Source organism: Notamacropus eugenii, chromosome 1, assembly GCF_028372415.1.
Source record: "Notamacropus eugenii isolate mMacEug1 chromosome 1, mMacEug1.pri_v2, whole genome shotgun sequence".
In the NCBI taxonomy this organism is placed as follows: domain Eukaryota; kingdom Metazoa; phylum Chordata; class Mammalia; order Diprotodontia; family Macropodidae; genus Notamacropus; species Notamacropus eugenii.
The window spans coordinates 522,331,502-522,358,606 of NC_092872.1; the positions used below are offsets into that span (position 1 = coordinate 522,331,502).

Here is a 27,105-nt window from a genome sequence, read left to right on the forward strand (position 1 = left end):
TCTCAGTTTCTGCCCAGCTGGGAAGAGAGGGGGCTAAGAACCAACCCAAGGAGAAGGCCTGGCCAGAGTCAAGAAGGGCTTGTCTGAAGGGCGGGGAAAAAAATAACAGAAAGGGAAGACATCTTTCTCCTTTTGACTTTTGAGACTCATTTCCCAGGTCATTTCAATAAGCTGTTCACCATCCTGACACCATTTGTCAATAAAACTTACTAAAGCTCATTCTGCTAAGCCATCCTCTGACTACCAGATACCATGATGGCAGCCTGGCAAGGACCGTAGGAAAAGCCTGTGTCATTTGCAGAGGGGTAAAAAGGCCCCTCCAAATACAGCAACCCTGTCTTGCACTATTTCATCACATGTCCAACAAGCCTCCTGGAAGACTAACCAGAGACTGTGTGTCTGTGAAAACACAGTCATGGGTTCGGAGCTAAAAAAACACCTTAGAGGCCATCTAGTTGAACCTTCACATTTTACAGATGAGAGAGCCCAGACCAGTGAAGTGATTTGCCCAAAGTCCACAGATGAAGTGGTAGAGCTAAGATTCCAACTCAAGTCCCCTGACTCAAAATCCAGTGCTCCTTCCACTAAACTACACTGCCTGCAAGGCTAGCGTGGTATCAATACGCACACTAAGGACCCTACTGGGGCCACCAGTTACACCCTGTTAGTACCCTATCACTCTCCATGTACATACAAATACAGCAGTGTAAGGGAAGGGGCAGGAAGGAGGAGTTAATATTAACCGCTGTCGGAAACCACTTCAAACCTCTTGGAGCTGACCCAGTTTCTAAAAAATATTTTTCTAAAAATGCATGCAAGATACGAAGACGGACGGAAAGACGACAGACGGACAGAGCATTGGGGCAGAAAACTCACCTTGAGGTCTCTGTGGACGACCCCCATTTGGTGGCAATGGAGAACAGCCTCCAGGATCTGCTGGATGCAATGACTGCATGCAAACACCAGGGGGCGTGTTAGTTCACGGTGAGTGGTAACAACCACAAGGCTGGTGGGAGGGGATGACCAGGGGATGGGAAGAGGGGAAAAGGAGGTGAAGGAAAAGGAGGAGACTGGAGAGGAAGAGGAGAAACAGGAGGAGGAGGAAGAGAAAGAAAAGGAGGGAGGAGGGAAAGGAGGAAGAGGAGGAGGAGGAGGATGGAGAACAAAGGATTCCCTTGACCTCAGCTTCCATGCGAAGGGAAATGGCCCCCTATGGGAGGACTCCTCTCCTTCAGCACTTCAGGGGAGGACAGCTCCTTGGGTGGGTGAGGCACCATGGGCTGGAGGGTGGAGGGAAAACGCCTGGAACTGATGGGAAACCTCTTATCTTCCCCTCACTAGCCCTTCACCCAAGCCCCCCTTTTTTCATTTGCGAGAGGTGTGTGTGTGTGTGTGTGTGTGTGTGTGTGTGTGTGTGTGTGTGTGTGTGTGTGTGTGTGTGTGTGTGTGTGTGTGTAAGAGAGAGAGAGACAGAGAGAGAGAGACAGAGAGAGGGCACAGAGCACCATACTCTGCCCAGGTGGGGAGCCTGAGCTCCTACAAATGGAAAGAAAAGGCTTTTCATATTGTCAAGAGAAACCTGAAGAGGTTGTTCTTGTTTGTCCTTCTTTCTTGAAGAGGACCATGACATTAGGGAGGTGATGCCATGACATGTGAGTGAACTGGATTTAAGTGAGGCAGAGTTGTCCAAAGATACCAGCCTCACTTTCTCCTCTGGAACCATCTGGGTCCAGGGGCAAGATACAGATCAGGACAACTGGAGATGGCTCTTGATGCAGTGAGAAATCTTGGCCTTTTAAAGCTAAGGTCTTTACTAGGTCTCAGTTTGAGTGGCAACACCCATTCAGTGATTAAGGCTAAGTAAGAAATGAGGTAGAAAATGGCTTGGAGAAAGGGTAGAAGGAAAAGGAGTAAGATGGAGAGGAAGGGAGAGGGAAAAAAAAGAAGAGGAGAGCAGGGATCATTAGTGCTCAGGAAGGACCTATGGTTTGAAGGGTGGAAGGAAGAGCCAGCTGGAGGAGCACAGGAGGTTAGTGGAGAAAATGTTCCCATCCCCCAGGAATCTCTGCCTGCACCAAGGTCCCACCATCTAGGCAGTCAGAATGGTCCAAGCAGAAAGGCAGCAGCATCTCAGTGAGGCCATAAGGAGAAGAAAGGAAGCCAGGCTCAAGCCAGCCCCCTTACCCCTCTCTAGGCCTCATTCCTAAGGCAGACTGTTGGGCAAGAAGCAAGTGCAGGGACCTTCCCCAGAGCTCCATCTCCTACTCCTGATCTGAAGGGAGGGAAAAGGTTTGCCCTTCTGCAAGGAGCACCAAGATGGAGAAGTTCTGTCAGTGACTCCTCCTGACTTACCTACATCACCCTCATCTGTGCTCAGCCCTCACTCCCCTGCAGCCCTCTCCTCTGCTCAGCTCAGCTCCATTCTCTGAAACTGGTGCCCTCAGCTACTCACTGAATTCAGAGGGACAGAAGAGGTATGCCCCTAGGCACTAAAGATCAGTGGGATAATCCACATAGTGAAGAACTTTCAAAATGAATGAACAATTTTTCTTCCTCTACCTTCTCACTTGGTTCAGGCTGTTATACCTAGTGGTAGCACTTAGGGATGAAAGGAATGGGAGTTAAAGGGGGAAGGGTTTCATAGCGTAGAGCTCAAAGGCCCCAAATTTTCATTGCTTCCTGGGGGAGGGAAGCTGCAGGCTAGACCCCTGACACCAACCCTTTCCATCCTAAATTGATGTTCTCAACAGCCTAAGCAGCATCTCTGGTAATCGACACAGGCTGGATAAAAGGAAGAAAAGGAAAGAGAGAGAAGAAGAGGAAAGGAGTTGGGAGTGGAAGACAGAAAGAGAAGAGAGAGAATGTATATGGGAGGGAAGGTAAGAATAGCCCTTCAGGGTACAAATGTCATGGTTTGTCCCACCCTGGTCTAGAACCAGATCTGGTCAAAAGCAAGATGTTTTAAGACCAGCCTATGACCACTGGTGGTATGGCAGACAAGAGTCCAGGACTTCTAAGTCAGCCAGATGTAGTGCTGGGAACTGGTGTTCCATCTCAGCCCTTCTCATTCAAGAATGTATACTAGGGCTGGCCAAACAGCCCAGCAAAGGAGGGAAGGGGTATCCTGGTTTTCCCTTCTTCAACGAGTTTGGCTCTACCCTGGTTTTAGGTATGATCACAGCTGAGAAGTAGAGAGAGTTAGAGGGCCAAGCAGGAGTGTCTGGGGAAAAAAGTAACTTTCTCCTTATGCAATATCCAGTAGGTTTTTTTAGAAGAAGTCCTAGTATTCTACCAAATCCTGCCCAAATGGCAAATGGGTCCAATCTGCAGTCATCTGGTCCAACCCCACATTTTACAAAGGAGGACATTAAAGTCATATAGACAATATGGCACTTTCTACCACATGACATTGTTGTAGGGGCAGTTTTCTTAGAAGACTCCTTAGTCCCCTTTTTCCAGCTGGTCTCCTGACTCTAGATGGGCTTTTTTACAAATTCACAATTTCAATAATCCTTGAAATGAAAATTCTTAAAGACCTGTGATTCCAGGAAACCAGCCCCAATCTCCTGCATTGCTGCTGCTGCTTCATGCTGATGACACCTCCCAGTCATACAACTCCAGATGCCTTGTGGTCCTTTCCATTGCTATGTTGCAGAGAAAGAGCAAAGATTGACTGGATTGACTCTGAAAAGAATGGTTATGTTGCTGTTGTGAAGGGCAGTTCTGTCATCTGGAAAATGGGTACATCTGGGCACCAGCAAGTCCAAGGTAGGGGAGAAGAGGAGAGGCTCCTACCCCCAGAGCAGGGTCAGACCCAAGGGTTCCTTTTATCAGTAATGATCCCTTGCTTATTCTGAAGCCAGGAGAAATAGCCTAGAAATCTCACTCCAATGGACCTGCCTATAATTTTTATTTCTAAAGCCATAGGACAGGGGTTAGGTGCTATGGTGAATTAAACCTCTTTCTGTTAACTGTTAGATGACCTGTAAACATCTCAATTCCTTTCGATCTGACCCTGACTCAGGTCTGACCTACAATATCTTCCTTTTCTCCACTCACAGGACCAGTACCTTAATTCAAGCCCTTATCATGCTGTAATTCTAGAGTTTCCTAACTGGTGTCTCTGCCTTTAGTCTCTTCCTATTACAATTCATCATTCACTCAGATGGCCCAAATAATATTCTTAGGCCTAGGCTGAATTATGTTATTCCCCTACTCAATAACCCTCAGTGACTTCCCATTGCCTGCATCCTCCATTTAAGGCTCTCTCCAATTGGGCTCATGGTAGGCACTTAATAGATGTTCACTGAATTGAACTGTTATTTATTTAAAAAACTGTTTACAGATCTGCTCCTCTGAGCAGCCAGGTCTGAGCTTTGATACCTAAGTTTTCTAAGCAAGATGCCTAGGCACCAACATTAACTAGCATTTTGACACAATATCGTAAAAGCCCCAGATGGACAGAACCTTATGTCCTGAGGGGCTCTGCCTACATATGGGAACTTTGTTTTCAGAGTTAGAGGACATCAAGCCCACTTTACAGATTAAGAGAATGAGGGCCTGGAGAAGAAAGAGATTCATTCCCAGTACTAGACCAGTCAGTGTGCTCTCTTGCTTTAGTGCCTACATCCAGGAGGCCTCCTTTTTCTCTGCCTGACTGTTTCTATTAAGTAACAAGAGGAGAGGGTCCAGCTTCCAAGCCTCTCCCTCTTTCCTGAAAGTCTGAGAGTGGCAGCTGGAATACGATCAAACTTCCACTGTCTCTCCTGATTTGCCCCATGGTCCTTGTTTGCTTCTGGTTTACAATAGAAGAGAGTCGTTACATCTAATTCTGCCTTGGTCTGGGGACAAATATATTTCTCAGTCACATGAGTGATATGTCTTTACTGAACTCCCATAGGGGTCACAGATTCTGTCTTGTGACCTTGCTCAATGGATTCAATCTGTCCAAGATCCAAAGGCCATTCCCTCAATGAAATCTCTCTTCTCTTCACTTAACACAGTTCCCAGCACACAGTAAGCACTATATAAATGCTTATTCCTTCCTCTTCCCCTTTCCTCTTCCTGCCCTCCTTGCCTCAAAGAATGGTAAAAACTAATTTTCAGATACCTAGAACAGATGGACTTTCTGGTTCTGGGCCAAATCTCCGTGGGGTGTGAGATCCCTCCATAGTCCTCATGCAAACAAAGATATAGAGTTGGAATGAACTTTAAAGACTGAGTCCAACCCACTCGTTTTTATAGATGAGAACAGAGAGGCCCAGAGAAGGAAAATAGCCTGCCTAAGGTCACACAGGCTGAAAGAGTCAGAGTCAGAATTCAAAGCTCAATTCAAAGTCCATACTCCTTCTACCAGACCATCTACCACTGGCAATATCAGCTTGAATATTGACAGAAGATTTTCTTTCCCTGACAATGACTAAATATGGTTTCTCTGCCCTTTTATACCCAGGAAGAGATGTGAGGGATCCCTGGAAGCCCAAGTCTGGACCTCTTTCATGCTACCACCCTAAATAACTCCCCAGCAGCTGCTTCATCTCTTGTTACATGTTACATGCAGCCTTCTTACCTCTCATCGTTGCCCTGCCTCTTCTCGCATCTTATACTCCAAGGCATTGGCAACCTAGTACCCCACCCAGCCCATCCTGTTCTCACCTGGCTGCTACCACTGACAAGGGACATATCACGGGGGTTAGGGGATGCAGTGGCCCCGCCATCTGGAAAATTCGAGTACAATTTTTTGGCCATCCCTTTATACCAGAGAAGAAGGCTGGATTTTTTCTTTTTTTCTTTTATGGGACATTTCTAATACCTTAATGTAAAATTTGAGTTGACATTATATAATACTATATATATTATATACATATATGTTTTATGCATTTCTGAATTTTTCTGTGTCATCTGCTGGCCTTCACGTGTCATCAGCAGCTTCCACAAAACTCCCCCCCCCCCAAAATTCTCCATTTAATTTCTTAGCCCAACCCATGATGTATCAAAACTGCAACACGGAAAGTTATAATGTGGAAGAGATAACTGTAGCTTACAACACCTACTAAAACAGCTCTAACAGGGAATTCACCGATCTCTGCTTGAACAGCTTCAGTGATGGGAAGTTTACTAGCTCAGGAAGCTCTAGCCCATTTTACTTTGTTATAGTTCTTTTTTTAATCAAGTTTATGATCTAAGAGTTATCAACTCTCCCCTGCCCCGCGACCCCAACCATTAGAACTAGTTCTGCCCTCTAAACAATGCCAAATGAATCAACTTTGGGACAAACCCTCCAATCAATGGAAGAAAGCTATCACTAGCTTTCCTTTGTCTTTTCTTCTGCAAGTTGAGCGACCCAGTTACTCCAGCCATTCCTTTAGATGGTTCTAGATTCCTCCTGCTCAGCCTTCTCTGGCTATGATGTAGTTTGTCAGTGACCCATCTAAACTGTCATGCTCCAGAAATCAACACAGCTCTCTGGATGTGGTTGACCCATTGTAAAACACAGGTAAGCTATGACTACTCCTCTTGATCTGGACAACTGCTCCTACAACAAAACAGTCTAAAACGTTTCAGTCTCTTGAAAGCAACTCCACCTTTATTTAGCTTGTGGTTAACTAAAATCCCCATCCTTATGTTTTTCACAACCCTGCCCACTCAGGTACTGACTTCTTTTTTTTAAAAGAGAGAGGTCAGACTATGCATTTATCTAAGTTAACTTAATTTTTTAATCCCAGCCATCAAGGCTATTGAGAAAATTTTAAATTTTAATTCTGTCATCAATCATATTATCCCTTCTTTTAGCTTTAGGAATTCTATAAATGGGGGCAATTATGTAGAATGCTTACCCATAGAACATAAACTCCTTAAGGAAAGGGCCTGTTATGGTTTTTGTCTCTATATCTCCAGGACTTAGTGCACATAGTAGCCACTCAATAAATGTTTGGTGAATTAGATTGAATAAAAAGGCCTGTGTCTTTCTCTAAGCTATTAAAATGTTGAACAGGATAGGGGCCAAGGTCAGAGTCCTGTGGTACTCCACTAGAGACAAGCACCTAGCATGACATCAAGATGACATCATCGGCTATGGAAGGTATGGCTGTTCAAGATGCTCTGAATCCTCCTTGAAGGCCTGGATTTAGACATTTCATTATTTTATCCACTTCAGAGGAAATGTTGCTAAAATGTTTTGCTTGTTTTCTTTCTGAAACCTAGATCTACTTTATCACTAGCACCCTGTGAACTGTAAATTTAGAAACTATATCCAAAAAAAACCCATGAATTTGCTTTGACATATATTACTCTTGATCTCTAGAAACTCACAGGGGTCCCTAGTGACCTCAGAATTCTTTTCTAAAAACTCACAAACTATTTCTGGAGTAATCTCTTTTAGAATTTTACCAGAGAATGACAATAAATTTAGAAATCTGTAATTTCCAGACAAGAAGGAAGGAAAGAAACACAGTAGTCGGAAATTGTGCTAAGTACTTTGCAAATAATATTTCATTTGATCTTCATAACAACCCTGAGAGGTAGGCACTCTCAACAGCTCCATTTTATAGATAAGAAAACTGAGGTGAAGTGACTCCTTGCTCAGAGTCACACACTATTAAGTGTCTGAAGTCACATTTGAACTCAGGTCTTCCAGCCCCCAGAACCATAGTTCTATCCATTGTGCCACCTAGTTGCCTCCAGACAGGAAACTTTCCCCCATTTTGAAAAACAGTACAACATTCTCCAGTCTTCTGATATCTTTCCTATACCACCCGATCTCTTGAAAATTACTGACAACAGCTAAGAGACCCTATCCATGAGTTTCAGTGGTATTACCCATTTGAGGCTAGCAATGAGAGCTCATTTAAAGATCCCTCTCTTGGCTTCTCTTCCTACCTTTGGCTGCCAAGTCCTTTTGGTGCTACTTTTCCCCCTTTCTTCTTGCTGGAAAGGAGAGAAGGAAGCTGGGTGTTGAATGGCCCTAATTGCTCTCTGCGTCTTTCACATTACATCTTCCCTCAACAATAGGTCTATCTCGTCTTTGTTCTTCTTGCTCCAAACTGCTTAAAATAGCCTCTTCTGCTTGTTGTTGGATTTCTAGAATCATTTGCAAGCCTCAGGTCACACTCTACTTTCTCCTTGACATCATTTTGGTCTTGTCCTAGCATTCTGCATTCATCCAGATTTTTAAAGCCTTCTTCTTCCACCCTTTAAGCGTGTCATTTCAGAGATCTGGGCTCATCAGAGCGTAAATACCTTGAGCCATATACCGATTTCAGAGTCCCTAGCTAGAAGCTCATACCTCAATTTGCTCTGAATTTTTTTGGAATCTAATTTCTAAGAGACCATTTCAGGATGTTCAGTATTCTCTTGTCTCTCTGTTATGAATTTCAAGATAACAGAACCATGTTTTCCTCGGGTTCTTGCCACTTTCTCATCACTAATCATTTCCTCCATGTTGGACAGGATTATGCCTAGAGGAATAGTTCTCCTCCCTATTTTTGCCACCTCCCAAGATTAAATTGTCAGTAGGGCAAGTCAACAAATTTTACCAGATGTTATACTTTTAGGAGAATGAGACTTCTAGCAGGTGTCTGGAATCCGCAAGTCCCTCCTCACTATTGTATTATGCCTCTTGGTTAGTTTCATAATGTATATGACATAAGGATATGAGGTTGGATGGACAGTTCATAGAGTTGGTCCATTAGTACATATACCTTAGACAGTCACTGGGCATGGATAGTGAGCAGGAGTCCAGCACTGAACAGGAGTAGAAGAATAGATTGGATTTCCTTTGGGAAACTGGGCAATTTTTTTTTAATGACCTCAAACTTCGCTTTGGAACAAAGACTGATGTTTCTGATTACAGCCTTACAGTGATGTTGTGTGGCTGTGAGTCACAGAATAAAATAACCTCTGAATGATTAAAATTGAGGGTCACCCACAGGTCAGTAGAGAGGCCCATGGTAGGTGCAATATGGCTACAATATATTACAAATGAGAAATTTTGCATCAGAAGTGACAAAAAAGATTTCATCAGAGAGATATACAACCAGAAAAGAAAAAGATAAACTGATCCCATAGTGAGAGTGTGAGATAATCAGTGGACAGTCTCACATGTCAGAAGTTCTACAGGAAGGCCTTGCCATGTTACAGAAGGACCCAGGCAAGAGTGGCAGAAGATGTAGGCATGGAGGGGTAGCTGTCTGCATTGTTGGGGGGTTTACTTGTGGCAGTGAGATCACGGGTCCATCAAAGTTTCAAAGTATTAAGAAGGATTATCCACCTCCTCATTGAGAAAGGGCAGCATGTGCATGCAGTAGACATTCAATCTGTGTCAAATCGAATTAAACTTCACGTTGTATGCTCCCACAACCAGAACATTTCCTGTTCTTCCCTCCTTTTAGCTTCACTTTGATTCTGCCTGACCACATCTCAATTCTTGCTCATGAATCTTGGTACCAGCACACACCTTTATGCACAGGGCTACTTCCTGCCCCACCTCCTTCTAAATTTATTTCTTCTGAACAAGTTATATCCCTCTGTTCTTCCACTAAAGTCTTCTTCTGATGCCCATGGTGATCCTGGGTTCTTAAAGGTTCTGCTGTATATAATATATAAATTGTGTGAATATAAACTGTGACAGGTTCTAGTAATCCTGAGTATTGGCCTGTCCTACAAGGACCAGCTTAGCTCATTCAAAGAGGCGTATCAGTATCATCATCATCATCATCATCATCATCATCATCATCATCATCATCATCAACCCAGATGGGGTTACCAACTGACTAGCATTGGACTAGCTCATCTAGGCTTTTACTGTAGACTCTGGCTACTTCATTCTGACACACTATTAGCTGTTGTTTTTAAATTTTTAAACTTGGTAACCCTTCTAGAAGTTCATAAGACCATAGAGTTAGGTTAGAAGGGAACCTGGAGGTCATCCAACCTCCTCTTTTTACAAATGAGGAAACCGAGGACCAGGAAGGTTAAATGATTTGCCCAAGGTCACACGGGTAGTGACAGAGACAGGATTTTAATCTTAAGAGGATTTGTTTTGCCCACAACAACTCACAAAAAGCAACTATGGAGGTAGAGAGGGGGTTAAGCATTCTTTGGAGGAGGGGGTACCCATTCTGGGGAAAGCAAGTATCTTTTAAAGAAATGCTTAGCTTCCCTCAAGGCATAGCTCATGTACCATAGGAAAGCTTTCTTAATCTCCCTATGTATCAAGACTCTCTCCTTCTCTGTTTTATGTAACATTTACTTATTTGTTTGAAGAGTGTTTCCCTCTGTTTCTCTTAGTAGAATATAGGCTCTTTGAGGGAAGGAACTACTTTCATTTGCTTTTGTGCACTTAGGGCAGTGTCTTATGTGCAACAGATAATGGAACTGAACCGAACTGAATATCCTAGACATGAGTCTCTCCCCACAAAGATGTAAGTAATATATGCAGCTCTGTTTGTTTACTTCTATTAAAATGTAAAGTCACCTATACTGTATGTGCTTTTATGTAGATACCTGGAGCCATAAGCATGCTACCCAATGGATATACCAACCCAGAGCCCCCGAGTCAACCTCCCCTGAGTATCCTCTACTATTTGCCTAGGGATGTGGCGATCACTGATGACACAGTTGTATCTAAAAAGAGTAACTGTGGCTTGCACTTTGCCCTAAGACTCTAAGATGGAAATCCCAAATAAAAGAACTCCATCCTAACACCACCCTGCCATTTCCAGTCCCATTCCCTGCCCCATTTCTATGAAGCTCAACCCTGAAATGATCAATAAAGACATGGATCAGTTTATAACCCAACTGTCCAGGTTCTGGTGCCCAACCCCCAGGACTGCCCCTCCCCCTTCTGCCTTAGCTTCACAGAGCACCGCACATTGGGTTTCAGCTCACTCAGACCAAAGACCGCAATAGTTAGGATTTATGGTCCCCTTAGGAGGAAATCTAAGGAGGCAGAGATATGGCACTGGATTCTGCCAAAGGCCATCTACCCCTTTCCCAAAAGTGTGTTGCTCATAGGCTAATGGGCTCGTAGATGCAGAGTCCTCAGAGACCTTAGAGGCCATCTACTCTAAACCTTTTATTTTCCCAGATCAGGAAACTAAGGCCCAGAGAACTTAAGTGTCTTGCTCAAGTGTCAATTGCAGAGCTGGGAGTCAATCCCAGGCTCTCCAATTCTAGACCCATTTTCTTTGTACTACACCACACAGAAGATCCCTAGACCCTGCAGATTGAAAAGATTTCCCTGAAACCAGACAAAGAAGTTTTTTCACTTGCGAAGTTTATCTCAAAAATCGAGCCTTGACTTAGAACAGTTAGAACCAGCACCAAAGGACCCCAAGGAGCTCTGGGATAGGCAAAAGACTGAGAGGAGAAAGTAGGCTTGGGGGGCTTTGAGTTTTAAGATGGATCTCCTTGTTTTAATTAACCCTCCTTGCTCCCTAGGTGTGAAGCATACCTTCTCAAGCCTCAGACTCCCTGGTGACCCATCATCCCACATGGCAGTCAGTTCTTGACTCCCCAGGCAAGAAGACTCAGCTATTTAGAGGCCCCTGGTGTTTTATATATGTATATGTATATATACACATATATATAGGATCATGGATCTACAGTTGGAAGGAATCTCAGAGGCCAGCTAATCCAACCAATTCACTTTCTATGCAGTAATGTTGTGGTACTTGTGAGATCAGGACACTGTGGATATATGCCCATTGATTTCTGGCAAAGACCCAGGCAGGTTAAATTGCTTACCCAAAGTCATATGAGAAGTAAGCATAAAAGGTCAGACTTGAACCATGTGGGATGGAGTTGTCTCCAGATCAAAAAGACATATAAAAAACAGAGAACCAGAAAGAGATAAACATAAAAAAGGAAAGAAAGAAGGAGGAAAAGTGGAGAGAGAATGAATAAAGAATGGCTAGTGCTGCTGTTTCCTTTTCATCACTTCTCTGAAGGGGGATGGTGTTAAGCTTAAGGAGTTAAGAAGGCACCTGGGTTGATATTCCTGGTGGTTGTTGGCCTCCCTCAAGAGGAGAATGAGTGAGGGGAGCCAGCCATGTGCACCAGAGGGTGGGGACTCGCCTGACCCAAGCCTTGACTTCTAGCACATGCATGCCTGGCTCCAATAACACCCCACCAAAACCCCTGGCCCCACCCCCACTCCCCACTCCCTCTGACAGCAGCCCCATGTGGCGTTTCCATCCTTGACAGGCTCAGCTCTGGTGGTGATAGCAAAAGCACTCCCCACCCAAGGGTGTGAGCAGGGGAGGAGAGTATACTGACCTTCAGGTCCCTGTGTACAATGGCATAGTGGTGAATGTATGTTACGCTTTCTAATATCTGATGGATACAGTGACTGCAAAACAAAATAGGGATGTGGGGAGGGAGCAGGCAGGCAGGCAGGGAGGAGGACAAGGAGAAAGAAGAAGAGGATTGGGAAGGGAAGGGAGAGGGGAGCAGGAGAGAGGGGAAGAGAGGATGCCCCCAGAGGGAAGGCAAGAAGGAAGGGAGGTCCCCACACAGGGAGGAAGAGGAGGAGGAAGAGGGAGAACCAAAGAGGAACAGCAGGCAATAAGAGATGAACAGAAGGAACCCAAACAACACACCAAAGAGGAAACAAGTTCAGGAAGCCAAAGGGAAAAGGGGGAAGAGGGTGAAGGGAAAGTGGCAAGGAGGGGCCCAAAGGGAGAAGTGTGAGAAGACAGAGAGACAAACAGGGAAGGGGCAGGGAGGGAGGGAGGGTGGATATGGGGGAACGAGAAAAGGAGAGAAACAATGTTTTGAAAGCTCAGAGACCACAGGTGTTATCACAAGGTGTGTGCAGATGGCTGTTAATGGTGAGGGGTAGGGGGAGATGGGAACCTCTGATGACTGAGGGGAGGGAGAGGACAGGCTTAGAGAGACAGTGGGGGGAGGAACTCAAGACCAAAAGTGCATCTGGGATCCAACACGGAGGGCAGGTGAGCTCTGGGCCAACAAGAAGAGTCAAGCCAATCAATCAAGAAACATTTAGTAAGTGCCTGCTATGTGCCAGGCACTGCGCACAGCCCTTGGTTAGGGAGCTGAAGGGATTGTCCTTCTTCCACCTGGATGCTTGGTTTCAAGTGTCTCAGGACACAGGCCTTCCCGGCACCAGTCAGAAGTGTCTCACTTCAAAGTTATAGTACTAGCGACCCTCCTGAGTTGTTCACTCAGCTTGATGCCAAGCCTGGCACACCACACACTGAGATTCTCCCCAGCACAGAATATATGCAAATAGGCCCTGGATGACTTTTGAGGAGCACACTCCTTCACCAAAGCCCTATGAGGGGAGTGGATGGGCAAGACATGTCTTATTATCCCCATTTTCCATAGAGTTGGCACAGTAGACCAACTGTGACTCCTGGGTCTGGATTCAGGAAGACAGGAGTTCAAATCCCTCCTCAGACACTTACTAGCTTGGCAACCATGGACAAGTCACTTAACCTCAATCTGCCTCAGTTACCTTATCTGTAAAATAGGGATGATAATAATAAGAATAATCTCCCAAAGTTGTTGCAAGGATCAACCTTTACTGTCTCTATGGGGCTGAAAGTAAGCTCCTTGAGGGCAAGCATTGTTAACTTTTGTCTACATCCCTAGCACCTTTGTTTTATGGCACAACAGGACAATCAGGCTTGGATGAGTTATGATCAGCATTATCGGAAAGAATTCCAAATCCATGGGAAAACAGACTCTCATAGTATATGCTTGGCACCGCACCTAGTCCTTGGCACTTTTTTCTTTTTCTTTTCTTCTCTTTTTCCTTTTTGCCTCCAGATCTATGATCTCACCAGGAACTTAAAGTGAAGAAATTCTCTGTACCAAAGGTAATAAGCAACTGTAGATGCTATATAGTCTTAGAAAGATTCCTAGAACACTGAGTGGTTAAGTAATTTTCCCAAGGTCGTGTAGCCAGTAGGTCTCAGAGGCATGACTTGAACCCAGGCCCTCCTGATGCTGGGGTCAGCCTCTATCTACTTCCCCTGCCTGTCATGAGGTACACAGTAAGCATTTAATAAATGCTTGCTGAATTGAGTTGAATTTAATGATTACTACCGCTGAGAAAAGGCTGCTTAATAATGATGGAAGGGTCCCAGAGTCAGAAAGTCAGAGCTGGCAGGGACCCCAGAGGGCATCTAGTACAACCCCTTAATTTTACAAAGAAGTTAAATAAGATCCAAAGTATTGGGAGAAAGAGAAAAAAGGGTCAACCACACCTCCACCCCTACTGCCCACATCACTCCTGTAGGCTGAAACTAAGATATCCACACCTCTCTCTTATTCACACATTGCCTCTTCCTAAAATGGCACTGGGTTGGGGATATTAAGTGGGTAGAAATAGTCATTTATTAGCACAGGTGACTGGAGAATCTGATTCTTGCCCAGGGTTTCCCACCCCAAAACCTGGCTTTTGCAGTGAATAGGGAAGAGGGTTGCAGCCTTCTTTGTTTATCTGGGTATGTATCCCATTTAGTATTTGGAGATAGAAGGCTCTCAGCCCCAGGGTAAGAGTGAAAGTAAGGGATTGGGGCAGGGTCCCGGAGATGCCCTTGGGGGTGAGGCTAGTCCTTCTGCCCCAAGGTTCACTGCCCACTTTGTATTCTCCCTATCATCAGCACTTTATTCTATCTACAAATCCAAGAGTGTTTTGGGTTTTTCTCTGGCACCAGGGATCCTTTATTAAGAAGATCAACCCTGAAGCCCTAGTACTGATGGGACCTTGTCTGTAAACATACTTGGGAATACTGGAGTTATAACTCCTGGGGACCAACCCAACCCTTTGTGCCGCTAGCCCATTGAGGCTGCAAGGTGGTTACCTGCCCCCAAGAAACTTCCCTTAGGAAGTACCACACCTAGCTACTACAACTTCTCCAAGATTCACAGACTTAGAGCACTGATCTAAAGGGGGCCTTAGACATCATTTGATTCATTCCCCTCATTTTACAGAAGGGGAAACCGATGCCTAGAGGGGGAAATGACTTGATAGAAGTTACACAGCTAGTAAGGTACTTAGGTGGCCCAGAGTCAGGAAGACCTGAGTACAAGCCTGACTTCACACACTTACTAGCTCTGTGACTCTAGGAAAGTCATTTACATCTCTAACATGGGGATAATTATAACAGCTACCTGCTAGGGCTGCTGTGAGGATCCAATGGAACTAACTATAAAGTGCTTAGCGCAGTGCCTGGCACATAGAAAGTGCTAAGTAAATGGTAGCAGAGCTAGGACTCAAGGCTTGGTCCTCTTTCTCTTGCTTGGCCAGTCTTTCCCTTAGTTTCTTTTCCTGTGCCCGAGTCAGGAAGATATTCCTGCTCTTGTCGTCAGCTACATTTCAACTGCTGTTGAGTAGTTCATGTCCCCCAGGTGCTAGACTGAGATACTAACTGAAAACAATCCAGTGGCAAAAGCAATCAAACAGGGCCTTGGGCCTTCTTGGTCCAGGGAAGGTTCCAGGGAAGACCCCTCCCAGTCCTGGATCCAAGGGCTCAGTCTTGGAGGGCTGACATAGAAGCTCTGCTCCTGACAGCCCTGGTCCCCACTCCCATCAGCACACAAACACTGGACAAGAATTCCCTCGTCCTTCTCTAAGAGTCTCATCCAGGACCGGGCATGTGCTTGTTATCGGGGGTGAGGTTGCCTATAAATGCCAGGTGGGTTTTCAGAATCACAGCTGGGGACACGAGGACCTTGGCTCTGAGCCTAGCAGTAGCAGCCATGCTGGTAACCTTGGCTGTGAATCAAGGCTTCCTGTGACCCAGCCCCTCTGCCCAGGTTATGAATGGGTTAATGTTGCACAGGTATAGCCAGTATGGGATTGAGGAAACAGAAAGAAAGGTGGGTGAGGGAGGTGGGGGGAGTGGGGAGAGAGGAAGAGTGGGCAGGAGGAAGAATGGGAAGGTAAGGGGCTCCAGACTCACCTGGCGTCAGCTTCACTGTAGTACTCTCTTGCCACAATGTCTTCAAAAAGCTCTCCACCAGTGACCCTGGAAAAGAAGGTAAAACAGTTGAAAGAAATATGAATTAGGCTCACAGGGACCAAAGGCTGCACATGCTGTGCTTCAGAAAGAGCAGGAGCTAATGAGAGGCTGGGACCAGACGCATTCGAAGCTCCATCCAAACCTAACTGATTATCCCGTCCAGCCACAGAAGATTAACTGTGGATACAAACACAGAAATGCAATGGGCTTTACCCTCCAGGAGCTTATATTCTATCAAGGGAGACACGACGCACAGATACAGGAAAAACAAAACAGAACCAAAATAGATATGAGGTCATTTGGGACAAGAGAGAAACCACAGAATCAGTAAATCATCTTGCAGAAGGTCTACATGATCAAAATCTATGATCCTAATTCACGAAGAGCTGGATTTCTGCTCATTAAAAGGAAAAAACTTCCAAACAACTAGAACTCTCCAAAAGTGGACTGGCTACCTTGCCAAGGTACCAAGTTATCTGGCATTGGAGGCCTTTGAGTAGAGGCTGGAGGACCCCTTGTCTTGGATGCTGAAGAGGGCAGCATGGAATGGTAGATCAAAGCACTGAACATAGAATCAGGAAAAACTACGTTCAAATCCCATCTCAGACACTTAGTAACTGTGACCCTAAGCACTTAACCCCTATGGACCTCAACCTATTCAACAATGAAGTAAGAAAGAAATAGAGTGGGAAGGGAAGGGGCTCTAGATTCACCTGGAAAAATAATAGTAACTCCCACCTCCTAGAGTTGCTGTGAGACTCAAATGAAATGAGGTATATAAAGTTATGTATTGTGAACCTTAAAGTCTATATTAGTGTGATCTATAATTAGCAGGTAAGCTTCAAAAGAGATAAAATCTGATATTTACACAGTTTGCAGACTGCTTTTTCTCAATCTAGCCTCCTAACTCCAGAATTATGGTTTCATTTTGCTGATGAGAAAAACTAGGACTCATAAAGGTGCGTGACTTTTCCATAGTCTCACAGCTAGTAAGTATGAAAGGCAGGGTTTTACCCCAGCTGTTCCTGACTACAAGCCTGGTGCCCCTTCTCTTAGTGCCTCTAGCCCTCCAACTTTGTGATTCTCTGATTCTCTAGGGCTAGGGCCATCACAGAGTCAGGACCCCTGGAGAAGAATCCTGATAACCCACTCCCCCTGAAGCCAAGAGTCTGCTGCAGGATCAAAACGCCAGAACCCAAGTGTTTGGCTTGGACTGCTCAGGTCTTCAGGACTTTCAGATCCAGAGCCATAAGGGGGAAAGGGGAGGCTGCCCACTCCATGGTATGCAGCTAAAGTGTGTGGCCAGAAGGAACAGAGCCAGAGACCTCTGCCCATCCCCTCCCATTACATTTCAGTTATTGGCTGCTCCCTGGAAGCAGAAGCAGAGACCATGCCTTTTCAGGAGAACAGAGAGTGCCCTCAACAGTGGAGCTGGGTAAAAATCCTGAATGTCAACAACTAGTGAATATAGACCTGTTCACAATAGCCTGTCCATATGCTTCCCTTCCCTTGGGTTATGGAGCCACATCTGGCTTGCTTTTTTGTGCTTCAGAAGGCCTTACATCATTGCCTGATCAATTCAGTAGTGATAACTTCAAAAGGCACATCAGTCCAGGGCAGGAAACAGTTGTCTGGAGGGACCGAGGTGAGTCCTGAACAGGTTCCCCTAAATGGCATCTGTACCCTACCCAGTAAATCCCAGAACTGAAGGGTTGAAAAAATGCCACCTAATCTAACCACTAATGAAGTGTTGCTTTAGTGTGCCCCAGCGACAGGAATCTCAGCCCTTCTATCACCAGAGTCCATTCCATTTTCAGCCCACTCTAACTCACAGGATCTCCCCTTATCAGAGGTCTTCAAGCAGAGAGTGGATTGACCACCTATCAGGTATGTTTAATGGTGATCTTTGTCTAAATCCAAAATCCTGTGTTTCTGTGACCCTGGGATCCTATTCATTATAATAAATCCGTCTTCCTCCCAGCTGCTTCTGTTTCTGGCTTGCTTAGGTCAAGAGGGATGAAGAGTGGAATGGGAAGTCAGAAACCAGATCAGGATAGGCACAAAGAATGTTATTCCCTGGCTCACTAGGAGCTCATTTCTCTGCATCACAGAGTACTCAAAGGCTAGCAGCCCAATTTTGTTGTGTTTGTCCTTCATTTTCGAAGAGGACTATGACATCACAGAAATAATGACACAACCTGCACTTGACTTTGTTTTGAGTGAGGGAGGGCTGTGCAAGGTCACCAGCCTCACTTTCTCCTCCTGAGCAATCTGGATTCAGTGACCAGATATTCCTCAGGATGACTGGAGATGGACCAGGATGCAGTGGGAGACCTTGACCTTTTAGGCTAAGCCTTTTTCAGGTACTCACTTAAAGTGAGGTAATTCCCATTCAGTGAATAGGCCTCTTTAAAAAGTAGTCAGGGGGATGGCCCCTTTAATAGAAAATAAAAAAATAAATAGATAAATCACGATGGGATGGGAGGCACAGGAGCCTCCGGGTTGTTGTTTGGAAGAGAAACTGTTACTACTGACATTCACTCTAAGCCAGGAGGGTCCAAAACAGCCATTGGGTGGAGGTTAGGCAGGGACCCTTGTTCAATCCATGGGCTTCAGACTGCATGGTATCTACCAACTTACCTGTACTCCCTTACTCAGGACCTGGTTACTCTAGGTTAGGGCAGAGTTCTGGGTGTACCATATGGAACAGCTTTGTGGCAACAGGGAGGGGGTGCTGATGGCAAGATCTTGTGGGGTAAAAATTCCATATGGCAGAGTAGGATTTTTCCCCCAGCAACTGAAAGAGCTCCTTTTGTAGGAAAATCCTGGGATTGTAAGGACAGGTATGCTCAGGCTATGTGCTCCTATGCCCATGACCTCTGGACATTACATCTTTCCATGTGGGACTCTGATCTTTGCATACACAGTCTCATGCTCTAAAATGGATTGAAATGTACTTTCGTATAAGCCATTTTTCACCAAATTGGCTTTGCCTTGCTCATTCCACTCTCTCCTTCCTTCTCTATCCTTCCCCTACTGTTTTGTCTCATGAGCACACTGTCCAAAATGAGGCAGGATAGCCTACCAGCGAAGGCTTACTTAGAAACAGCCCCCCTCCCACCTGTTCCCTGAGCTCCCTCAGGCTGTTTGCTGAGGGAAAGCCAGGAGCCCTGCCAGTCCAGGCTGAGGAAGAGACCTAATTCCAGATGGCAGATTCAGGACGTTCATGCCGCAGCTTAACCCTCTCCCCACCCCTATGACTCAGTCCTCCTTCCAGGTAGAACCTCAGGTTAAGGTTGTAAATACCTGGGAAGGAATGGGAATTCTTGAGAGACCTTTGTGTGTTTCAGTACTGAAGGTTTGGATCTCAAGCTATGGATTCTGTTGATGCCATGATAGCTCTAGGGACAGGATAGGAAGGATGGCAGGGACATAGGTGCCAGCCTCCTGAGTTCCTGTGGGGCACCATCTAGACACTGCCAAATGCCTTGTGGCCTCCACGGACTCCTGGGCCACCCTGGGGGAAGCCAGGCTCAAAGCAGCAGCATATCAAGCAAGACTCAGCAAGCCCCATTCTGTAAAGGCATCCCATTGGGAGCAAGTGAAAAGGGGAACACTGAGGGGAAGGAATGTCTCTACACTCCAGAGGTATAGACCCATTGCCAGTGTCCTCTCTGGGCTATGCCCAAGGGAGCCAAAAGAAATCTCTTTGCAGACCAGAACTAGACAAGTCTATCTCTGCAGCTTCTGCCCATTGGTCCCAAGGTGAAGGTACAAAAAGGCAAATTTAGGCTTACATCAGGAAAAATGTCCTAACCATCTGAGTTGTCATATGTGGAATGGGCTACTTTGGGAAGCTAAAAGGAATCTTAGAGGTCACTAGTCCAACTCTACTTCATTTATAGATGAGGAAACTGAGATCCAAAGAGAGATAAGTGATTTTCCCAAAGTTACCCAGCAGAGCCAGGTTATGAACCCAGCTCTTCTGACTACAAATTTGGTGCCTCTTCCACAGTAACACATTTTCTCTGGCTGGAAGCCTATTTGGAAATATTGGAGTTACCCTCCCTGGACAATCTTTTCTGCTCCCCCTAGTGTCCTCAACTCTCCCCTATGTCCTTAAGGAGCTGAAGATGCTGAAGATGTATGCTCTCTTGTTGGTTATGCTCTAACTTTTCAGGTTAAGGCTGAAATCCCTTCCAACTCTAAAATGATGATTGTGTGATTTTGCTGAGGAGAGGAGGAAGAGACCACTGGAATAGCCCTTATTTAGCCCTTTGACCCACCCCTGGCCCTTCCCCACTCAGACAGAAGTGAAGGATTAGGGATACGATAAAAGTCAAAGTCCTGCCATTATGGGACACCCCACCACCACCCCATCAGCAAGCTTCTCAAGCTGATACAGGGAGTTCTGAGAGTTCCTGCGTTTCTTTACCTGACTTCTCCTCCCCACAGACCATGGGGTTGGGTCCTAGAAGGCCAGAGCAACAGGGTACTTCCTCAAGGATCCCAGCACCATAGAGATTAGAGACATGGCCTGCATCTTCCTACATCTTCCCATCCCCACAGTTTTATCTCCTGACATGACAGAGTCCTGCTATTCTGATGTGTCCTTGATGCTGATGTGGAATATTTTAGGCCAAGGCCAGACTCTAAGAACCCCAGGGAAGTAGGCTGATTCTGATTTTCCCTGGTCATTTGAAATCACAATAGGGGTGTCATAACCAAACCAGATCCTATCCTTCTGGCCGCCCTGAATAACATAAACCCCTCTATTTCAAACTCAAGACTCCTTTCAAGGGCTTCTTGGAAGAAGAGCCAACCTAGTCTAGATGTGGGGGTGGAAGGTATACTGTTTTGTTTTTTTTTTAACTCTATCACTGGTGCTTCACATCCCCTGACTTTGAACCCCCATTCCTGCCTCCACAGCTAACAACTTCCTCATCCTTATTGTGTTCCTCATCTTATCCTTCAATGTCACAATCTCCTAGAAATATGCTGACATGTCTGGGGTATATCCCTTTAAGAGTTTCTTTGGGGTCCAGTGGAACTGGGGTAATAGGGTTATTTTGGATCTTATGATTTCAGTGCCATTACAGCACTAAGGAGCCAGCTCCCCTTGCCTTGTGTTTTGCATGCCCCATCCCATTAGGCCCCCTCCTTCTCTCCTCCCCACTCTATCCAGGCCTGTCAGAGGCTCCCTCCTACCCGCAGCCCCCTCACCGTGCTCTGCTCTGTCATCTCAAAGAACAAGCCCTTCTGCAGCAACAGTCCCCATTCCTGCTTGCCCCCGCCCACCAGCATCCCCCATCTTCTCTGCACCAAAAATATCTGCAGCCATTTGTTTGCAAACCCAAACTCCCGGGACATTTCTCCCTCCTCGACTTTTAGGCCAACTCTCTCCTTTGAGGAACTGTGCACCAGATACAGCATCTCTGCAAGAACCAGAAAGAAAACAAGCGAGAACCAGACCCCAACCAGAGAGGCCAGCTGCTACAGGAAAACTGGGGACCCATAGCAACAATGTGGGCAAAGGTCTGGGTATCGTCTGGGTGTTCCTTTGTCTGACAGGACCACCTTCAGAAGGGTGACCCAGCACCTCAAACCCCTTAATGATCAGAATCTCAGGCAGCAAGCAAGGCAAACACTAGATTTGTTGTCAAGGGGACCTGGGTTTAAATCCTTGCTCATCCACTTACTCCCTTTCTGTGACCTTGGGCAAATCACTTAAGGTCACCAAGCCTCAGTTTCCTTATGTGTAACATGAGAGGTTGTGACTAGATGATTTCTAAGGTCCCTTATCCCCTTCCTGATGCCTCCATATAACCAAGGTCTTAGGAGAAGCATAGATGTCTGCCTGTCTGTCTCAACCCCACCCCACCCCCCCCACACACACCCCACCCTTAGGTAATATCTAGTCCAAAAAAGGGTACATTAAGATTGAAGTTAGATTGATTCTGGTAGCAATTTCTGTTTCTTTTGCCCAAGGAGCCCAAAGGTGCAAGCCTGAATCCGTGTAGCCTTGGCCCACATTAATGTGAGCTCCTAATACCTACAACTTCCCACTGCCTTGGGCAACAAGCATTTTTGGAAATAGAGAGCTAATGTTAGCCTCTCTAGCAGCTTCTTTTCAATTCATAACCCACCAAATGTGTGGGGGTGGGGAAGAAGGAGAAGTCCAGTGAAAGTACAGCTACAGGATGCAGGGAGTCAGCCATTGCCTCCTGCACCAGTGGTCTGGAGGTTCCCCTCCTTCTTTGCGAATCAAGGCAGGGCTGTGCAGGGACATGCCGAGGTCTACATGGCTCCCACTCCAGGGTCTCAGTGCACCACTGACTCACACAGAACAGCTAAATATAGCCTGCTGGTTAACAGGCGCTGTCAGGGAGCAGGGGGAGATAAGATCGCCCAGCTTCTATATCTGGCAGGAAGTGAGAGGCAGCTGAGTGCCTCCTCACCAGCCCCCAGATGCTCATTCAGGCTGGGGCAAACAAGTTGTTCTCCATGGCACAGCCCCCATATGCACACCTGCACACACACACTTCCCGCTAGAAGGCACAGCACCCACCCAAGCACAAGCCAGGATCAAGAAAGGTGGCTTGGTGTCACGGGAGAGGTGCTGGGTTGGGAGTCAAAGGTTTTGATCCTACGTTTGCCAAGCCCTAGCTGTGTGGCAGTGGGCAAACGACCCGTAGGCCTTACTTTTCTCATCTATAAGATGAACAAGTTGGACTAAGTGACCTCAGGTTGCCCTTTCAGCTCTAAACCTATAATTGAGGAGAAAAGGAGAAATGTTGTCAGTAGGCCTTTGTTGCTGGCTCCTTTTCTCACTCATTTCTTGACCAGGAAATAGTTGGGAATAAGATTCTGCTGATCTTTTCCTCTGAGGAGCAAGGTATTCAGCACCCAGCTCAGAGTGAGGCCAGAGGTTTTTGGCATTCTCTATTCCACATCACAAAAAGGAAGGCAAAAGGACAGGTTTGTTGTTTTTTTTTTAAAAAAGAGTTTTCTCTTTCAAAGTCCAGAATGGTTTTTGTTTTTTTGTAATCTTAATACATCTGGGAAAGTAAGGGGGAGCATGGTTTGGGGGCTGGGAGTGAAGTGGTCAGGGTTAGATCCAGTCCTCAGGGGCAGGGAGGGAAGAGAGGAAGGAGACAGGGAGGAAGAGGAGAGAGGAAGAGATGGGCAGCAAGAGAGAAATGGGGGATGAGCACTGGGGGTGGGCAGAAGGTAGGAGGGAGTGAGGGAAGAGACCAGAGATTCCTTCTTGCCCACTGGACCAGAAAGCCCAACCAGAAATATAGGAAAGATCTAAAACCAATCCCCAGAAGCAGCAATCACTCTCTAAAGAGTCATCATCACATCTCCTATTTGCCTGATAGAGCCCTGACTTGCCTGTTCTGTGGAAGCTTATTATGCAGTAAGGGAAGGAGCTGGGATAAGGGAGGAGTAACTGCCTGTGAGTTCCGGGGTCACCACAGAGTTCAGATCGAGCACCCCTGGGACCACCCCCTCCAACCCCACCCACCCCCAGCTTCAAACAGCTTTCTCCCATACTTACAGATCAAACACGAGGTAGTGGAAGCCTTCCTCCGAGATGCTGTCATGGAGACGAACTGTGAAAACAAAAGATATAGGGCACATGAGGGCGAACAATCCATCACCCAAGTAGCTCAGTGCTGGAGCTGGCTGGCCTGCCAAGGAGACGCACCAGAGGAACCCAGGCACAGCCCCTGATGAAGAGGACCGCGATCCCAGAGCAGGTGACACCCAAGGGCAGCAGGGCCTTCCTGAAAAACGACCCCTGTGTGATGCAGTGACAAGAAAGCCAAATGGCCTGATTCGGAGTCAGGGTATGCAGTCAATTCTTGCTTCTGCTACTTATTAGTCATTCAATAAAAGATAAGGCCTTTCTGGGACTTGGTTTCCTCATCTGTAAAATGAGGGGGTTGGACCAATCCCACAGTAGATTCAGAGCTACATCTTAAAGGTCACTCTTTATTTTACAAATGAGGAAACTGAGGCCAAGAGAGGTCTGGCAATTTGTGCAAGGTGACACAGCTAATAAGTTGCAGTCATGATGGGAACTCAGCTCCTGTGACTCCAAATCTTTCCATTGCACCAGGCTACCACTACCACATATGGCCTCTGGAGTCCTTTTCAGCTGTAAAACTATGACTATGGAAGACCCACTTTTCCTTATAAGATCTCTAGGTTCCAGTGAGAGGGACCAGAAAAAGAGTGAGGATCAGTAGAGGTCTGGTCCAGAAAAAGGCTAAGTTTCAGTTCCTTCATACAACCACAAATAAACTCCATGAACAACCAGCTTAGGACATGGAACTCTACCTATTAGTAGGTGTCATATTTCCAGGTACTTTTCATAAAGAACACTGAATTGTCACTCAAGGAGAATGAATTCCCAGTGGTCCCAGACAAAGATCCTGGAATTTTTATCCACACTCCTGTAGCCACTTTCCTTTCACCCATCATTCAATTCAACTGAACCAGCAATCATTACACACGTACTTTGTAAAAGGCACAGTGCTAGGCTCTAGAGATACAAAGTCAGAAGCAGGGGCAGGGGAGGGTTGGAAGAATATGTATGCACACAGATAAGAAAATACAAAAGATATGTGTCATACTCCTACCCAGGTGGTCTCAGGCAATTCCTTAAAGGACAATCCTGTTATACATTGCACACGTACAGAGAGATGTGACTTGACGGTGGAGGGACCTGAGGTGAACCTGAACCCACAACACAGGTGATATGAGAGAGATATGAATCCTGTTTGACTTCGAAGACTTCAGAAAGAGGTCCAGCCTGAGAAAGACGAATGAGAGGTAAGGCACAGACTTTGAATGGCAAATAGAAGCCCCCCTTAGAGGTACAGGCATGTGAGGAAAACCAGACAGTTCCCAGGGACTGTTAAGGATGAACTTCTTGGTGAGATTTTTCTGTCCTTGGGTGGGTTCAGATTTCACCATGCTTCAGAGTGGAAGAACCACTGACTCTTCTGTGTTCTATCATCTCACTAATAATTGCTTATGACTTGCTTCAATAAAGAAGTTTGCTGGATAACCATAATTGTCTTTTTCATAATAAGTGTTTGTGGTAAGGAGCTAGGCTGGCCAAGAGTAAGCTCACTGTTGCCCTTCCCTTTGGGGCAAACAGGGAAAGTGGCTTTTATCCTGAACCCCACAAACAGCATCATACCTCTAGACTGCAATTATTTAACCTGTAGTGGATAGAGAGCTTTCTAGCCCAATAACTCTCTTGGAAATAGCAGAGAGAAGGTCTGAGGGGTCAGCCACAGGCTTCTTTTTGCTCCCAACAAAAGTAGAAAGAGTGATCTCCCCAGAAACAGGGCAGGCCAGATCCCAGATCATATTGAACATGGGCCACCTTAAGTCCCAGCGCTTATATATTAGATATACAAAGTAAATGCAAAATAATTTTTGGCGGGGAAAGGGCAGAGAATCCTAACAATTGGGGAGATCAGGGAAGGACTTGTGTAAGAGGTGGCCCTTGGAGTTCTCAATGCTTTTCCTCACCCTCCCTTCTCTCTTCAGTTACCATCATTTGCTTTCCTTTGTGTGACTTTAGGTTAGCTCCTTCAGCCCTTTGGGCATCAGTTTCCTCATCTATAACACAAGGTGGCTGGTCAAGATGACCCCTAAGACTTCTTCCAGCTCTAATGCTAAAGGTTGACAACTGACCTGTCAACACTATTGCCTACCTCCTTCACTGTCCTAAGGGTCCAAAGTTGACCAGCCACAGATATAAGGGAATACTGGGGTTTCCTTAGGTGACTCCCAACAAGCTAGACATGGCAGAAAATTGTAGGATCACAGACAGAGAGGTAGAAGGGACCTCAGAGGCCACCTAGTCCAATGCCATGTTTTACAGTTGAGGAAGCTGAGGATCCAGGGAGGGCAAGTGACCTGCCCGTGGTTACAGAGATAGTAACTCTTAGAGGAGGGATCTGAACCCAGGTCCTCTGACTCCAGAACCAAGGTCACAGTGCTCACTGTGGCATTTAGCTGAGTCACCTGGACTTGGGAGTATTTGGTGAGCTGGGAGACTTTTTTGCCCAGCCACCATCCATGTGGGATATAGTGGTGGGGCGAGTGGGGGGCGGGGTAATAAGATAACAAAGGAAAATCATAAGCACAGCAGCGAGGTCAGCTAGCCCCCTCACTCCTTCTCTTCTTCCGATGAAAAATGTTTGGGATTTAGTCAAGCAGACTATGTTTGCCTTCTGACCTTGTAACCAAATATACCTGGCTATTCTGGAAATGTGCTGTTAGTGGCGTCCGAGTCCATCTCTTTCCCCCCTCATTTGGAATTGGCACCCCTGTTTAGCTGACTCATCACTTCCCAAAGGGTGGAAGCTAAGAACGGAGGGCTGTCTCGAACCACTTGTGCTCTTGAACTCAGAAGAAGGTGGATTCTGACTCAGCAAGGGGGAGGGGTACCTTTCTAATAACGAGATCTCCAGTAACGGATTGGCTGCCTCCAGAGGCAGCAAGCACATTTTCCCTGGAGATAACCCGAACAGAGGCTGGACGTCCATCTGTCTGGGTTGCTACAGCAGGGAATTCTGCCCTGGGTGGGAAGGTCAGAGCAAATGACCATTTCAATCCTTTCCAAGTCAAAGATTCCTACATTCCCTGCCAGTTCCTGGGTTTTCCCCAGGGCCAAATAAGGGTTTGGAAAGAGGTCACTTAGAATGCAGACATGAAGAGAAGGAAAGAGATGCTACTGAGAGGTTGAGAAGAACATGAGTTAATCATCCCCATGCTCTTCCAAGGGACTGCTTTCTAGCTCCCTACCTCTTTTTTGACAATTTATTTCTCAGTGTCCTGGACCCAGATATTGCTAGGAAGAGGACAGTCCCCAGGTGATCTACTTAGCTTGATTTGTGCTAAGAAGCCGGCACACTGGAGTTAGCTGCAGTGTGGTGTCTAAGAAGGAAGGTTTCTGATCCCAAGCTCATAATCCTCAGACTGATAGAGAAGGACAAGTATCACAGATCTTCCGTAACTCAATAGGGTCCACCAAGAAAAGTTCCAAAGCCTTTTCCTGGCGTTCAAGACTATCCACAACCTAATA

General features: G+C 46.1%; 1 protein-coding gene across 8 annotated transcripts in view; it reads right to left on the reverse strand.

The window, feature by feature from the left end:
* The window catches only part of CAMK2B (calcium/calmodulin dependent protein kinase II beta), a 304,019-nt gene that overhangs the window by 76,846 nt on the left and 200,068 nt on the right, over positions 1 to 27,105 (reverse strand). For 6 of the 8 annotated variants that reach the window (XM_072633743.1, XM_072633738.1, XM_072633739.1 and 3 more), the window contains exons 4-6: positions 23,554 to 23,608; positions 15,933 to 15,998; positions 877 to 949 (exon numbers count right to left, since the gene is read on the reverse strand). In XM_072633743.1, the coding sequence (XP_072489844.1) occupies positions 877 to 949; positions 15,933 to 15,998; positions 23,554 to 23,608 (194 nt within the window). Of the gene's footprint in view, positions 1 to 876; positions 950 to 12,276; positions 12,350 to 15,932; positions 15,999 to 23,553; positions 23,609 to 27,105 lie in introns of all 8 variants that reach the window. The other 2 variants (XM_072633744.1, XM_072633745.1) reach the window with 1 other exon arrangement.